The sequence below is a fragment of the Lynx canadensis genome, chromosome D1 (genome assembly GCF_007474595.2).
Source record: "Lynx canadensis isolate LIC74 chromosome D1, mLynCan4.pri.v2, whole genome shotgun sequence".
Classification (NCBI taxonomy): Eukaryota; Metazoa; Chordata; class Mammalia; order Carnivora; family Felidae; genus Lynx; species Lynx canadensis.
This window is the reverse complement of record NC_044312.2, coordinates 66366757-66382637: the sequence shown is the minus strand read 5'-3', so window position 1 is coordinate 66382637 and position 15881 is coordinate 66366757. Positions and strand designations below refer to the sequence as shown.

At 39.5% G+C, this 15881-nt stretch overlaps 1 protein-coding gene across 1 annotated transcript; it reads right to left on the bottom strand.

Moving 5' to 3' along the window:
• Window positions 1-1485: 1485 nt before the first annotated feature.
• Window positions 1486-15585, bottom strand: LOC115525649 (wee1-like protein kinase). The gene is given in 15 exon segments (XM_030332923.1): window positions 1486-1806; window positions 2931-3076; window positions 3176-3346; window positions 4181-4270; window positions 4355-4395; window positions 4398-4468; window positions 7748-7898; window positions 11718-11801; window positions 11804-11838; window positions 12328-12500; window positions 12684-12700; window positions 12703-12746; window positions 13246-13451; window positions 14917-15383; window positions 15386-15585. Coding segments are annotated over 15 exon segments (1956 nt in total). The 5' UTR covers window positions 15492-15585; the 3' UTR covers window positions 1486-1652.
• Window positions 15586-15881: the final 296 nt, after the last annotated feature.

Genomic DNA, 15881 nt, shown 5'->3' with positions numbered 1-15881 from the left:
AAAAGATGTCACGTAGAATTAGCACTGTTTATCACTTGAATCTGCACTCTTAATTCTTAAAAAATCCAGCCTAGTTCAACTGAGTTACAACCTCATTTTAAAGCTCTCTTCTGTGACTCAGCTCAAATTAGAAAATTATGGAGTCATTACATCCACCTAATAATCTAAAGCTATTTTAAACCTACATTATATTACATTTCTAGCAGATGAAATGTATAATATACTATGTGATGAACAAATATTAAATATGACAAATGAAAAACATTTATGATTGATGGACAAATTTTTCTTCAATCAAAATGTAACTGATGTAGACTAAAGCTCATCATTAAACAATAAATGTTTCATATTCTATCAAAAATGTGTCCTCTGCTTTTAGTACTTTATATACATTATACTCTAAATGTTAAAATGTGATAGTAGACATAAAATAGTAGAAAACAGGCATCACAAGATTTAGACAATTATGGTAAGCTCAGAGTGACTTTTAATATGCCAATCAATGTTAGTAAAACACAAGTCAAGCAGACATGTGCAAACATGTTTCAAACCAAAATTAATAGGCAAACATACGACAGACAAATTCTATGTTGTTTTTGCTTCTGCAATGTCTGGTTAGCCAGTATTATTAGTCAAATGGCTAATCATTGAAAATTATTTTGTGAAAAGCTTGGAATAGTCAGAAGTCATTCTGGCATTACAAACAGCTATGTACACTATCGCCAAGATTAGTTTATATACACAAATATTGAAGAGAAACCGGGGAAAACATTTAAAAACAGACTAACAATACAATCAAGTACAAAACTTGGGTGGAGGGAGAGAACACTTTTAAAAAGGGTCAGGGAAGGGCATTATCAGGAAAAATTACAAAACCAGTAATAATTATACTACATTAATACAGCAATCCAAAAGGGAAAAAAAGGTGCATTACTCCAATGCACTAGCTTCAAAGTTCAAAGGAAAAAAAGGCAAATAGCTGCTTGTCATCAAGAGCAGCTACATATTTCACATAATTGTTTTCCAAAAAAAGCCTATTACAACAATGATGTTTAATGCTACAATTTTACAGCAAGGACAAAACTAAAATAGCAGCAAATTCACAAGGCAATACTTCCACAGAATTATCATTCCATGGTTCATGCAGTGCCTACAAAGTGCTCCCAGTTGGATATACAAGTATAATTCACAATTAAAAAAAAAGAAAGAATATAAGATTGACACACAGGTACACTGAAGGCTGAGTAGTACTGAGTCTCTTAGCATTTCCCTTTTCAAAGGGAGAATAGTTTGTAATAAAGCCCTTGAGTCCTTTTTACAGGTCACTACAGGGAAAGTCACCTTTTATTACAATGCAACAGCAAACCATAAGCAGCACACCACCACAGTGGTTAACCCTGGAAAGGCTGGTGTAACATCCAACAGTGACTGACATCCTACAGAAGACAGACTAGTAAGACTAGACGAAAGCCTGATATAGCACTGGTCAAAATACAGCTTTCAACTGTAATTCACAAGTAAAAGTCCTAAAGGTATTTCAGTAAAACTACTGACACCGATTGAGAAAGTAATTTGCAAACTGGATTCTAGCAGTGATTTCAACCTAGCTTCCTCTTGTCACAGTTTTTTGGGGGAGGTGGGAAATGAGTAGTTCAGTATATGGTAAGGCTGACAGAGCGGTTCATTTTCTTTCCAATAAGTCGAGATGTTCTATTACTCTGGGTGGTGGACCTAGTGGTCATCCGATCAGTGAAGAGTGCTCTTTCCTCAGCTGCAGCTTTTGCCATCTGGGCTTTCTTGAGTTCTCTAAGAACATAAAAATAGGAAACAAGACTTTTCACCTATTGTTTTAATCCCAGGAAGGGATCATAGGAGGCCAAACATATAACTATATTGTCAGTTGGGAGATCTTAGCATGTCATCATTATTCTAAAGATATAACTGAGGAAAAAACTACAATATTAACTTTGCTTTTGCTCAAACAACTTAAATTTATGATTTTGTTTTGTGCTTTCAAAATTAAAATCATATACACTTGAACACAAGTAATAAAATGCTAATAAAGAGGACACTGAATCTTAAATAATTTCAAACAACACTACTAATTCATATTGTGAAACTATCTCTATATAATAGAGATAAAAGGAAAATTCTACTTCCTATTTGTATGAACTATGATGGCTATCAAACTAGTGGCAAATAAACCTTTTAATATTTCAAGACAGTTTTATTAGATTAAAATCAGCAATAAAGCAAATGAATTAGAATTAACATTCCAATCATTTTAGTGAAAATATCAAAGGTCATTCAGATCAAATATGAGACTCATTTACTAACCTAATTGACATGAATTTAATCCTTTCATAAAAATAAATAGAAAAAATGAAGGAAAATGTTGATTTATGGTGAGCGTTTAGGGGGGAAAAAACCTGTACAGGCTCACTTAGCTTTTGCCAAAGGGATTGGGGATTATTACCACTTGCAAATACTTGCTAGTCTTAAAAATTTTTTTAAGTCCAGGGGTGCCTGGGTGGCTCAGTTAAGCATCTGACTTCAGCTCAGGTCATGATCTCACAGTTCATGAGTTTGAGCCCCATATCGGCCTCAGAGCCTGGACCCTGCTTCGGATTCGGTCTCCCTCTCTCTCTGCCTCTCCCCCACTCACACTCTGTCTCTCTGTCTCTCTCTCTCAAAAAATAAAATAAAATAAAATAAAATAATTAAAATTTAAAAAATTTCTTAAGTCCCTAATTTCAAAGTTGAGGAACAATACAAATTAATAGATCACAAACACTAATTTAAGGCAGAAATCCCCAAATTTTAACTGTATAGCATACCAGACCACCAGAGCCTTCACTGACAAAAAGCCTAAGTCATCTCATTAAAATATGAAAATAAAAGTTAAAACATTCCAAAAAACCCTCACTTACTTCTGCAAAAGTGAATTTTTGAATTTTTCAGCATTCAATTCTATTCGTAATTGTTCTGCACTTTTTCTAGAAGCAGATAGCAATACTGAATGTTTTACCAGTGCCATTGCTGAAGGTCTTTTCTCTGGGTCTGGATGAATCATAACCTTAAAAAGATAAGTAAAATTAAGGTAAAGACAGGCAATTTAATAAAACATTAAACCATTTCAATAAAAAGTGCTTTATATACAAAAAAAAATGCTCACTTTTAGCAACTCTGTAAACTCTTGGGAAAGCACTTGTGGAATGCGAGGTAATCTACCCTGTCTGATTTCATGCCATTGATCTCCATTTCTAGGAAGAGGTTCAGCACCAGCAGCACATACCACTGTGAGGGCAAGGGCAAAAATATCTGCTTTTGGTAGATGGGTATAGTTCTGTAAAATTAAAAAAAAAATTTTTTTTAATATAAAAACACCCAAAATAAGGTAAAATTACAATGATGGCTTAAGTGAGAAATAGAACTAAATTGAAATATCCAATGCCACATTTAACTTTTAAGACCTATTCAAATAGAGAAAAAGCTAAATTTGAGTTTTTTTTTAATTACAAAGTAATACATACTTTGGGAGGGGAGTGGTAAATACATTTCTAAAAGTAAATGCCTTCTCTTTTTCAGTGGTTTGATTCAACTCTTAGAAACTCCTATCCTTCTGGGGGCATTCATATAAAAACACAAAACACGTATATATGGACAGGCTACAAATATACATACACGTATAAAAAGAACAATGGGATCGTACAATTTATTTGTTCTACATGTTCCACTTGCATTCAAAACTCTTACCACGAAATATTTTGTCACCTTTTTTTTTTTGGTCACACTCTTTTTAAAACAGTACTATTAACTACATGTCATTATTTATTTTTGTTCCCTTACTGCTAAACACTTATTTACATTGTTCCCAAATGGGAATTCTGGATCAAAGGGTACAGGATTTTAAAACATTGATACAAACTCTTTGATCTCCAAAAAGGCTATGGCATTTTATAGTTCTAATAGTAATGTATGAGAAATTCTCTTTTACCACAACTCCACCATTGTTGAATACTATAAATCTCTGCCTTTACTGAATTTTGCTAAATTAAATACCCAGCTAATGGTTTAGGCTTTTTTTTTTTTTTTTTGACCATTTTACCTATTATTAGCTTAAAAATTTAATGTCTGCATTGTTATAAAGCAAACAGGATTATTAAAGAAAAAAAACTACCTCCTGCAAAACTTCATTAGCAAGAAAACGGCTATCACCCTCTTCAACTTGTGGACTAGAGATCCTTGTTACATGACCAAGATCACCTATAAGTATTAAAAAAATAGAGTCAAGAGTTAAACAACCTCTTACTTTATTTTAAGGTAATAATCTGGTCATCTTTTTTTCTTACCTTTTAAACATTACTTTGTTTGATGCCCAGTCATCTTCATCTCTTCTTCAGAGGCAGCATTTGGGATTGAGGTTCGAGATATGAAATATTACCTGTCAAACAATTAATTATGTAAGCTGCACTAACAATTAATACTATAACCAAAGCTCAAAAAACAAGGCCGTGCAACAGAATCATCACAAAAGCTTTCAAATACAGATTCTCATATGTTCTACCCCAAAAGCCAATGAGAGTAAGAATCTCAGGGGATAGGAACTGGGGTTGTATTTTCTAGGAACATATTTTCTTGCCGAGTACTGATCTTTGAACACTTGGAAACTACTGCATTAGACCCTTGTCATCTACACATTGATCTTCGGCTTTAACTACTTAGAAACAATACAAAAAGTAATAATGTAGTAATTTGTGATGCTACAAAATTATAAATTTTAACCTAATGCCACAGGCTGGTGCAAAACATACAATAATGGAACTTGAGTTTGGCTAACCATACAGCATCTACATCCCAATGTAGCTCTGTGGTTCATTTCTGCTGTACACATATTTTTCTTTAAATTCTAGTAAGTTTATAATTGACATAAGTTTCAGTGACAGTTTTCACTTTAACAGTTCTACCAATGTAATACGGAGTTCATAAATGTTATATTTACTGAAGTCATCTTTCCAACTTCACTTTATTTATAGGACAACTTACTTTACGATGGTATTTGTGAATTTGAAATTTTAAAATTCACATGCCTTAATGTTTTCAACTTTTGGTACTTATAAGGGTCCACTGTGTTCGTCTGACACTTAATACAAGGTGTGAGTGATTTAAATCTTACTAATTCATATTTACTGCCTTCAGTCCAAATATTATATTTTCCCTTTTGAAAATAAAAATCTGAGTTGTTTACACATAGGTAAGAAATTCTTCATGTAACTTACAGAATTAAAGTAGGTTGTGTAAAATGATTTAATTTCTCATAAATCACACATTTCCACAGACAAAAAAACAAAAACCAAAAAACTTCATTAAAGTCAACTTAAAAACACCTAGCTATGGGGTGCCTGGGTGGCTCAGTCAGTGAAGCATCAGACTTTAGCTCAGGTCATGGCCTCATGAGTTCTGTGCTGACAGCTTGGAGCCTTCCTTGGATTCCGTGTCTCCTCTCTGCCTCTCTCCCACTTGTGCTCTGTCTCTCAAAAATAAATAAACACTGGGGGTGCCTGGGTGGCTCAGTCGGCTAAGTGTCCGACTTTGGCTCGGGACACGATCTCACAGTCTGTGAGTTCAAGCCCTGCATTGGGCTCTGTGCTAACAGCTCAGAGCCTAGAGCCTGCTTTGGATTCTGTGTCTCCCTCTCTTTCTGCCCCTCCCCTGCTCTCTCTCTCTCAAAAATAAAAACATTAAAAAAACTTTAAATAAACATTAAAAAAAAAACCACACACACACACCTAGCCTAAAATTCATACTTGAATTCATCAACCTTTTATAACTTCCACTTTGTAAGAAATACAGAGGAAAGAGGAATAAGCTAAATGATGCAAGGGAGGGGCACCTGGGTGACGCAGTCGGTTAAGCGTCTGGCTTTTGGTTTTGGCTCAGGTCATGATCTCATGGTTTTGGGAGTTCAAACCCTGCACTGGCTCTGTGCTGACAGTGTGGAGTCTTCGTGGGATATTGTCTCTCTCTCTCTCTGCCCCTCCTCAGCTCATGCTGTCGCTCTCTCTCAAAATAAATAAGCTTTAAAAATTATAAAAAATTATGGCGCCTGGGTAGCTCAGCTGGTTGGGCATCTGACTTCAGCGCAGGTCACGATTTCACAGTTTGTGGGTTCAGGCCCTGCATCTGGCTCTGTGCTGACATGTCAGAGCCTGGAGTCGGCTTCTGATTCTGTGTCTCCCCCTCTCTCTGCCCTCCCCCATCCACGCGCTCTCTCTCAAAATAAACTTAAAAAAAAAAAAGGATAGAAGCAGATGCAACACATAGTCCTGAAATGGATACTAGTATGGACAAATCAGCCATCAAGAACCTGGGACACCTGGGGAAAATTTAAGCATGATCTGGGTATTAAAGGAGATGAAAATTTACTGAAACAAAAAGGTAGAGGTGACATATGACAAGTTTTAAAACAGTATGTACATTATGAGTTATTTTAACAAAATGAGAGGGATTTGCACTAAAATGCCATTGTAGCATGCACTTGCATCTTTTTAAATAAGATAATCAGGGGCGCCTGGGTGGCGCAGTCGGTTAAGCGTCCGACTTCAGCCAGGTCACGATCTCGCGGTCTGTGAGTTCGAGCCCCGCGTCGGGCTCTGGGCTGATGGCCCAGAGCCTGGAGCCTGTTTCCGATTCTGTGTCTCCCTCTCTCTCTGCCCCTCCCCTGTTCATGCTCTGTCTCTCTCTGTCCCAAAAATAAATAAACGTTGAAAAAAAAAATTTTTAATATAAGATAATCATACTGCATGTGCCATTTGTTTTCTGCATAATACAGTAACACTTTCATGGTATATAGGCTAGAAATACCACCATGTTTGTATAGCACTTAAGTTTCCAAAAGCATGCTCACATATCTCATTTGATTCTAACAACCCCATTACCAGTACCAGCATTACTTTAGGATTATGGTTCATAGCCTAGCAGAAGAGAAGGTCTTTATTTTTTTTTTTAATGTTTATTTATTTTTGACAGAGAGACAGAGCATGAGCAGGAGAGGGGCAGAGAGAGAGGAAGACACAGAATCCAAAACAGGCTCCAGGCTCTGAGCTGTCAGCCCAGAGGCTGACACAGGGCTCGAACTCACAGACCGCGAGATCAAGACCTGAGCCGAAGTCGGACGCTCAACCGACTGAGCCACCCAGGCACCCTAGAAGAGCAGGGCTTTAAACAACAGATTCTCGGTCTCCCAATCAGAGTACTACCTAGTTCATGACTATACAGTTCCCATAAGACGTGGCAAATTTTTCCAACTTTTAATAAAAATTAGTTTATTGTCTCAAATATTTTGGGATAACAAGGGAAAAGGTGTCTGGAAATCATAAAACAATACTTACATGTGGCTCAAAGTTTTTTAAAAAACAATGAAAAAACACAGTAAGATAGATGTATATATACACATACATACATATAAAGTTTATTTATTTTGAGCGAGAGAGAGAGAGCGCGAGCTGGGAAAGAGCACAGAGGGGGAGAGAATCCCAAGCAAGCTCTGTGATGACAGCGCAGAGTCTGATTGTGGGGCTCAAACTGACAAACCATGAGATCATGACCTGAGCCAGAATCAAGAGTCAGATACTTAACCAATTGAGCCACTCAGGTGCCCCATGGACGTGTATGCTTTCATGCTGTTTTAATGAAATCATTTATTCTCTATAACACTAAAGAACACAGGTCAGAGAATTTGTAATACTTACTAGGCTTTATATCCATGTGAACCAAAGACATTGAATGAATATACCTCAAGCCCCGGCCAACTTGCAAAAGGAGATCCTTCAACTCTGCTTCTGTAAAGTAACTCATGCTTCTATAGTTTTCACTTATGGCATCAGCTAAACTTCCACCTAACGAACATGGAAAAAATTAGCAATTTCTTCTTTCTGAAATATTTTTCTCCATCTTTACTGAATGGTCACAAACTCAACAAAGAAAGTGACATTTTATAGGATCTATTCCCTCCTCCTTGTTTGTGATATCAAAATCTTACTCTTTCAACAGGTAATATACTCACATAGGTACAAAATATAAAGTCTCTGTGTCATCCAGATACCCCAGCATCCTACCTGGTTCTTTTTCCCAGAATAAACCAATGTTATTTGTTTCTTATATATCTTTTTCAATTCCTTTTTACACAAATGGTAACATTTTCATGATCTTGAAGATCATTCTTTACTATACACAAAGACTACCTTGTTCTCTCCTAAGTCTCTATACAATTCCACTGTATAACCGAATGGTAAGGAACTAACCAATCTCCTGAGGAACATTTTAAAATAATTTCCTTTTACTATATACTACGGTCTAAGAAATAACTTTGTACATTGGTCATACAACATACATTTAATATATCTCATAGAAAAAAAAACTACTGGCTTTTAGAGTAGGTATAATCATAAAACAATACTAGTATGTGGCTCAAGCGTGTGTGTGTGTAGGGGTGTGTGTGTGTGTGTGTGTGAGAGATACTATCTTACATACAGGATAAATTTTTATAGCTAAGAGGGTTTTGGAAGACAAATCTGGGGCAATTTTACTTACACACACAATCCCCCATAGAGAAGTCTGTACTAATGTATACTCCCATCATTAATATATGAGAATACTTGTTTTCCCACACCCTTGATAGTAGTCTATAAATTTTATAGGTAAAAACCAGTGTCTTAGTATAGTTTTAACTTGCTTTTATAGAATCAAACCAACCAGCTAATTTGTTTATACTTTTAAAAAACTTTGTAAGTTTATACAAGTTTGATTAAAAACATTATAAGTTTATAACTTATCTCAAAGGAAAAGAGGAGTTATACAAAGCAAAACAAAACAAAACCAAAACAAACCACATCTGTTTAAAGCTTAGTTAGGAATAATAAAATCAGAGCCAGGGTAAAATCAGGGAGGTATACTGATACATGTTGTTAGTCAGGAAAGGCTAAATAGCAAAATGTCCAATGTGTTTTAAAAATAAAAATAAATCACACACCTCGATATTTTAGGCTTAAGTATGTTCTCCATACTTGTACAATTTTGAACTTCAGGAAAAAGAGGGCTTAGAAGAGAGGTCAATAAGCTTGTCAGACAAGTGGGCTTGAAGTCCTAGACCAAGTTTAATAAGATAGAATACAGCTGCTTTTTAGTGGGTCCAGCACCTATAGCTAGGCCAGTTCCTTCTATCTCATTGCTGAAAGAAAGAGAGAGGTGAGAGAAGAGCAAGACACTCAACTGATATTTCAGGTTCTCTTCCCCTATCCATCAACATTTTTCCACACTTGTTTACCATGGGTAAAATTTCAGTCTCTCACCAAACCCAGACAAAAGACTTAAAATGCAAATGAGTGTTTGAGATAATAAAGAACTTAGTCACGGTAAAGGATATCAGTTAATCACCATGTACAAATGAAATAACAGAATCATTTCCCTGTGAAACTATGGAAAAGGATTTGAAGATCAGGTCTATTATTAGGACATTCAAAGTTTTATGTGGAGAGAAGAATGGTGGCAAAAGGACACAAAAAAAGTTTACAAATGTATCTAGATCGCCTTATTTGCTTTCATCTACATAGAATGAACTATACTGAGGCAATCCTGTTTCTAAAGATCTGTATATTCTTTGTTTTATACTGTTCCAAAATAATAAACTGCTTCAGAAGATTATTTATAATTTAACTTTATACCAGGACAAAGTTTTGTTTTTGTTAGGACAAAGTCTTCATAATGAGAGGTTAGCAAGACAAATCACCTCTCCCTATCCCCCCAGGACCAAGAGTTTTTCTCAAATTATTGAATTACACCACCACATATTTATTGGTAGATTGTTACAAATTTGTGATCCCGGACTGCTACGAAAATCCTTGTTAAGAGGACCAGCCACATCAAAGTGAGAGAGAGAAAGAAACTAGAAGATGGCATCTAGCAAACACGGAGTAGAGAAGACATGGTCAGACAGGTCAGACAGCCCTATATTAAGTACAGTAACTGAAAAATGAAGGTTAAAAACCGGAAGAGTCCACAAGGCCATGAGAGACAGCTACACACATATTTTGATGATATGATAGAAACATTTCAAGAGATGTGTGAAACAAATTAGCAGCAATGCTGTATACTGAGCACTTAATTCTTTCAAGTGTAGAGAATAAAATGACAGTTCAGTAAGAAATAAGGCATGAGAAAAGGCTCTTTTACTTCTGTTTTGTTCAATGTTTTTAAATACTGAAAATCTGAATCCACTACCTACACCACTTATTTATTCACAAGCTATGAGATGGCTGGTCTTATTTAAGGAAAAAATAATGAAAGTCAACAAAAATAAGTAACACAAACATAAATCATTGTTAATCACCTCTCAACTGTTCACTAAATTCTAAATTCTCTACTATTCAAATATACAGAAATGGAAATCCAGTGTATATAATGATTTACCTATTTACTATTTAATAACAGGTATTTACAAGAATCAGAATTGAGACCAGGGTTTTGACTAAGGTTTAATGAAAAAAGGGGGAACCAAGTTGGTCCTTGAAAGACTTGCTGAAATCAAAAGCTCTCCAGAAGTCCAAAATTGAACTTCTATAGATGCTTGTTTTGTTGGTTTGGAGGGGAAATGAGGGAGAGAGGCGAACGAAGCTAGAGAACTAAAAGAGTTTAACATAATAAAAAAAGTCTGAGTGGATTCTAGTGGTACACTAGGCTGGATAAACGGGAATGGGGGCAAGATTATAGAATACTTTGGACAAATGGCTGAAGTTAGAACAATGGAGAGTCACTGTCACTGGTTTAAACCAGTATCAGTTTTAATAGCACATAAAATGAAATGGAAAAGGAAGACTAGATGCATTGAACCTGCGTTATTAACTACTATATCCCACATACACTATGCTACATGCTAGGGATGCTAAAATACATATGGCAAGTCCACTGTCCTCTCCAAATCAGTGTGACTAACATGCACACAATATGCACAATTCTACTACTGAGGTAAAAGGGACAACGTTTACAATTTTTACTTAACATCAAGGTAGGCAATGAACTTGAAATTCATGTTAGGCCTTGATCTTCACATTTTAAGAAATAAAAGGGGGGAGCGCCTGGGTGGCTCAGTTGGTTGGGTGGCCGACTTCAGCTCAGGTCATGATCTCACGGTTTGTGGGTTCAAGCCCCGCATCGGGCTCTGTACTGACAGCTCAGAGCCTAGAGCCTGCTTCGGATTCTGTCTCTCTCTCTCTGTCTCTCCCCTGCTCGCACTCTCTCTCTCTCTCTCAAAAATAAACGTTAAAAAAATTTTTTTTTTTTTTTTTTTTTTTTTAAATTTTTTTTTTTCAACGTTTATTTATTTTTGGGACAGAGAGAGACAGAGCATGAACGAGGGAGGGGCAGAGAGAGAGGGAGACACAGAATCGGAAACAGGCTCCAGGCTCTGAGCCATCAGCCCAGAGCCCGACGCGGGGCTCGAACTCACGGACCGCGAGATCGTGACCTGGCTGAAGTCGGACGCTTAACCGACTGCGCCACCCAGGCGCCCCAAAAATTTTTTAATAAAATTTAATTTAAAAAAATTTATAAAAAAGAAATAAAAGAAACACAGAGTTAAAGTAGGATTTCAGAAAAATAAGCATTTCCCGGTGTTCATTTTTTGAACTCACAAGTTTCAAACAGAACAATGTATTACTCACCATTACAATACTCATTCTGTATAAGCATATGATCATCTTCTGCCCATGCAGAGAAATATCGAACTACATGAGAATGTTGTCCAGCACTGCATGGGCATACACTTCCCTCAAAGCGTTCTGCCTAGGAGAAATTTGACATTGATAGAATGGTACGTCATTTTTATTCAAGCCTAAACTGAATTAATTTATCTGAAACTTCATAAAAGAAACTTGACTTGTTATCTATCATTATGCTGAAGAAATAACTTCCTTGAGAGGGAGGGTGTTAAGACTCTGTACCAGATTTTTCTAAAGGCTTCCATTAAAGAAAAATGCTAGTTACAAAGAAGGAACCTTGCTGGCCCTAGGACTCGGGAAAAACAAAACTCCATTTTACTGTGAATTCATGGATGCTCCCAGAAAAAAATTTAAGTTAGCCTTCAAAATCAGACTACTCATATTATTTTACCAAGTTCAGTAAGAATTAATGGCACAAAATGAAAAGGATCTGATTAAATTATTATGGCTTCTCAAAAGTGAGAGAATTAATTTCACTACTTGGTTATGTAAAATCTTAACATTTGCAACACCATAGGGAATAAGAGTAAAAGACAAAAATTTTAATACGTACTCATCAACGGAGCCAGCCAATGGCTTTTTTGATCGCTTAATGGCATAAACGCATCCATCCAGCCTCTTCACACACTTAAACACAGAACCAAATTCTCCAGAGCCAATTTTCTCTAGCTCATGAAATTCTGTTGTATACCGTGACTTCATATTGCTTTCGGTAATTGTGATTCTCTGCAATAAGGGGTATATTCACAAAGACATGAAAATGATTTTTTGCTATAATAATAGCCCTATGTGTGAAATTTAAAAATCATTACGTTTTGTTTGAATGCGTATTTAACATGTATATGGTTACTTGTTAAGTAAGAAGTCGAAAATGAAATTTCAGAAACAAAAAAATAAAAAGCTATTTACTTTAGCAGGTCTTGTTCATCTTCAAACTCATAATCACTGGCTTCCATATCTTCACCACAAGAACTGGAAAACATTATGTATGTTTCCATCAGTAGATCTGACAGACACATCAACTAGAGATCCAAAACTTTATCTGATAGATGTACAGTGAAAATGCATTTTAATGAAAAAAACAGACAAGAAAGCACTTAATTTTGTAATCACAAGATATACCTCAGCTGATTAAAATGCTGTCCCTACTGAAAAAAAATGCAGATTAACTACAAGCCAATACCACTGCACATATCAAAATTTAAGTCTTTCTAAATAATAAATAACTCTCTCTGCCTGCTTCATTTTGACACCAGATTTCCTACAAGCCATCTAGGCTTTTTATTCCTTCCTTTCTTACACTACTTCTTCTCCACAGCTGATTACTTCCTACCTGCCTCTCCTGGGAAGCAAGTGCTAGTAACAGAAAAATTTCAGAGCATAAATTTCCATGTCATTCAGATGAAATTAAATTTTGATAAGTACCACAAATCAACCTTGGATGGTTAGGGAACCAAACTAAATAACTTACTCATTCCAATGTGTTCGCTTTCTTCTACGACACTGTCCTGAGGAATGAAGTAACACAGAATCTGGGGTAAAAGGATTAATATTCACTTGAGGAGTCTGTCGCATGTCAAATTCCCTTTTTCCTGATTTTTCTGTATCCATGAACAAAGAACCACCTCGGAGTTTAACAGAGCTGGAATCGATTCCTCGAGCTTTGGAGAGCAAACTCTAGGGCAGGAAAAGTAAAATTTTAGTATCTAAATTCTATAGACCGCTTTCTCAACCCAACCTTCAACAAGCCTTTCTCATGGCTGATAGTGTAGGTCAAAGCAACACACAATCCACCACATCTCAAGCAAAATAAACAGTGCTTAACTTGAACAGTGAAAGGTGGAAACCAGTCACCTTTTCTGAAAAAGACAGCCACATAAAATAGGTCTCTAACACTAGAAAGAATAGAAATGCAGACTAAAATTAAGTTTATTCTAGAGTCTAAAAGTTAAACTCTTTCAATCCATCTAAAAATACAAAGCAGTCAGGAGCCCCATAAAAGCTCCCTCCCGCCCCCCCCCCCATCCAAATAGGGCTTTCAAAACCAACTTCGCTGGACTCCTCCCCACGCTTCTAAAGGGATCTTGCCTTGGGCATGTCCTTAATACACAAGAACACTCAAAAAACAAAAAACCAAAAAAAACCACACTTCTTCCCAAGGTCTAGGATTAACCGCACTGAACCCGACTCACTTACAAGGTCCATTTTCCATATTACTCTTATAAACATGATACTTGTCCTCATTTCAGGTAGGGTTCATTTTAAAATCTGTTACTTCTCAAGTTCCACAAGTGGCAATCTGCATACTCACTTGCCACTCAAAAACAGGTGCTGAACACCTCCTTCATTGTGATACGTTATCAGCAGTTTGAAAGCACAAGGGTCCAAACAACACCACCACTGCTGGCTTTAACAGTTGGGTTGTCCCCAATCATTAGTCAGGCTGACCACACATAGGCACTGCAAACCCAAGGGTGTAAACAAACGCTTACCCGATAAATATGCACGGATAGATTCTTAAAAGCTACCCTGAATTAAGGAATCTTTACGACTGGAAATGCTTGGAAGGCCAGCCTTTCCTCCCAAGTCGAAGCGCAGTCACCCTGCATACCTCCAACTTAACCCCTTAAGGCCACATGACACGAAACGGTGTAAGCGCATGAAAAAATTTTTTAACCGAACTCCTGAGTGTGCCGCCCAAATTACAGGGCCCCTCACTGCGTTTAAAAGGCACCATATGGCTGCCGCCCTCGGGAGTGTCAGGTGGCCGCGCCAGCACCGCTCCAACATCTTTCCAAACCACGTTATATCAGTGCCACACTCCGGGCTGACACGCTCGGCACGGCCCCGACTCGACCGGCGTGAAATCGTCAGCCACCTGGACGGCGCCGATCTTGAAAGATGAAGAAGTTCCAGAAGAGGCCCATTGTTCAGTTACATAATCTTAACGGACAACTTCTGGGCAGGGCCAAAAAGAGGGGCTGCCAACTTTTTGTTGCGGCTCAGGGGAGCGAGTGGGGGTGCGGCCAGGCGGTTATGTAACCGAATCCGGGGAGCGCCGCGCTCGGCTCCTGGCGCCGCGGCCTTTTTAAAAGGCTGGGCGGGCGCGGGCTCGGGGCGCCCGGGCCCCGCGTCCTCTCACCTTGGGCGTGTGCGGCGTGTCGAAGAGCCGCAGCTTGCGGAAGGTCTTGTGCGGCGGGGTGCCGGGGTGGTCCGGCGGCGGCGAGCAGGGGCCCTCGCTAGCCCGGCGCGCCCCGCAACCGCGCGGGGACGCGTCCCCCGAGCCGCCGCAGCGCACCGGCGAGAACGAGCTGCCCAGGAAGTAGGCGGCTGCCGGCGACTTGACCGGCGATGAGGAGCCGAAGCCCTCCTCCTCCCATGAGTCGCCCTCGGCCCCGCCGCCCGCCGCGTCCGCGCCCGGACAGGCGCCTCGCAGCAACATGTCCTCCTCCAGCTCCCCGGGGCTGCCGGGGGCCGGGCCGGGCGAGCGGCGGCGCTCCGGCCCGGGCTCTGTGGGGCTCCGCGCGGGCGGCAGTGGAGAGTCAGGCTCTTGAAAGGCCGAGTCCTCCCCCGTGCTGTGGCCGCTGCCCTCCTCCTCTTCCTCCTCTCCTCCTCCTCACAGTCGCTACAGGGCGAGAAGATCAGCTTCTGCCGCAAAGTGCAAGAAGCCCCGGGACGGCGGGGCGGCGGCGGCTGCTGCCGGCTTAGGAAGCTCATCTCGCCCTGGGGCCGGGGCCGAGGACCGGAGAGTCGAAGCCCGCGGAGTCGAGGACTCGGGACGGCCTAGGGGGCGGGTCCGCCACGTGCGACTGGGCGCGCCTGGTCGCCGCGGTGGCGGACTTGCGCGGCGGCGGGCTGAGGCTCCGGAGCGCTCGGGACTGCGGGCGGCGGTGGCGGGGGTCGGCAGCGGCGGCGCGGACTGTCCAGCGGAGGCGGGGCGGCCCGGGCGCCGAGGCTGGTATCCCCGCAGGTCCAGCCGCAGGTTCGGGCTCCGCGGCTTCCCGCGACCGTTAACCACGTGAGTGCCCAGCCCACCAATCCCCGCCCAGCCCGGGGTTTGAAAAAAAAGGAGGGCGCGACGTAGCCCACGGGGGAGGGATCAGCTAC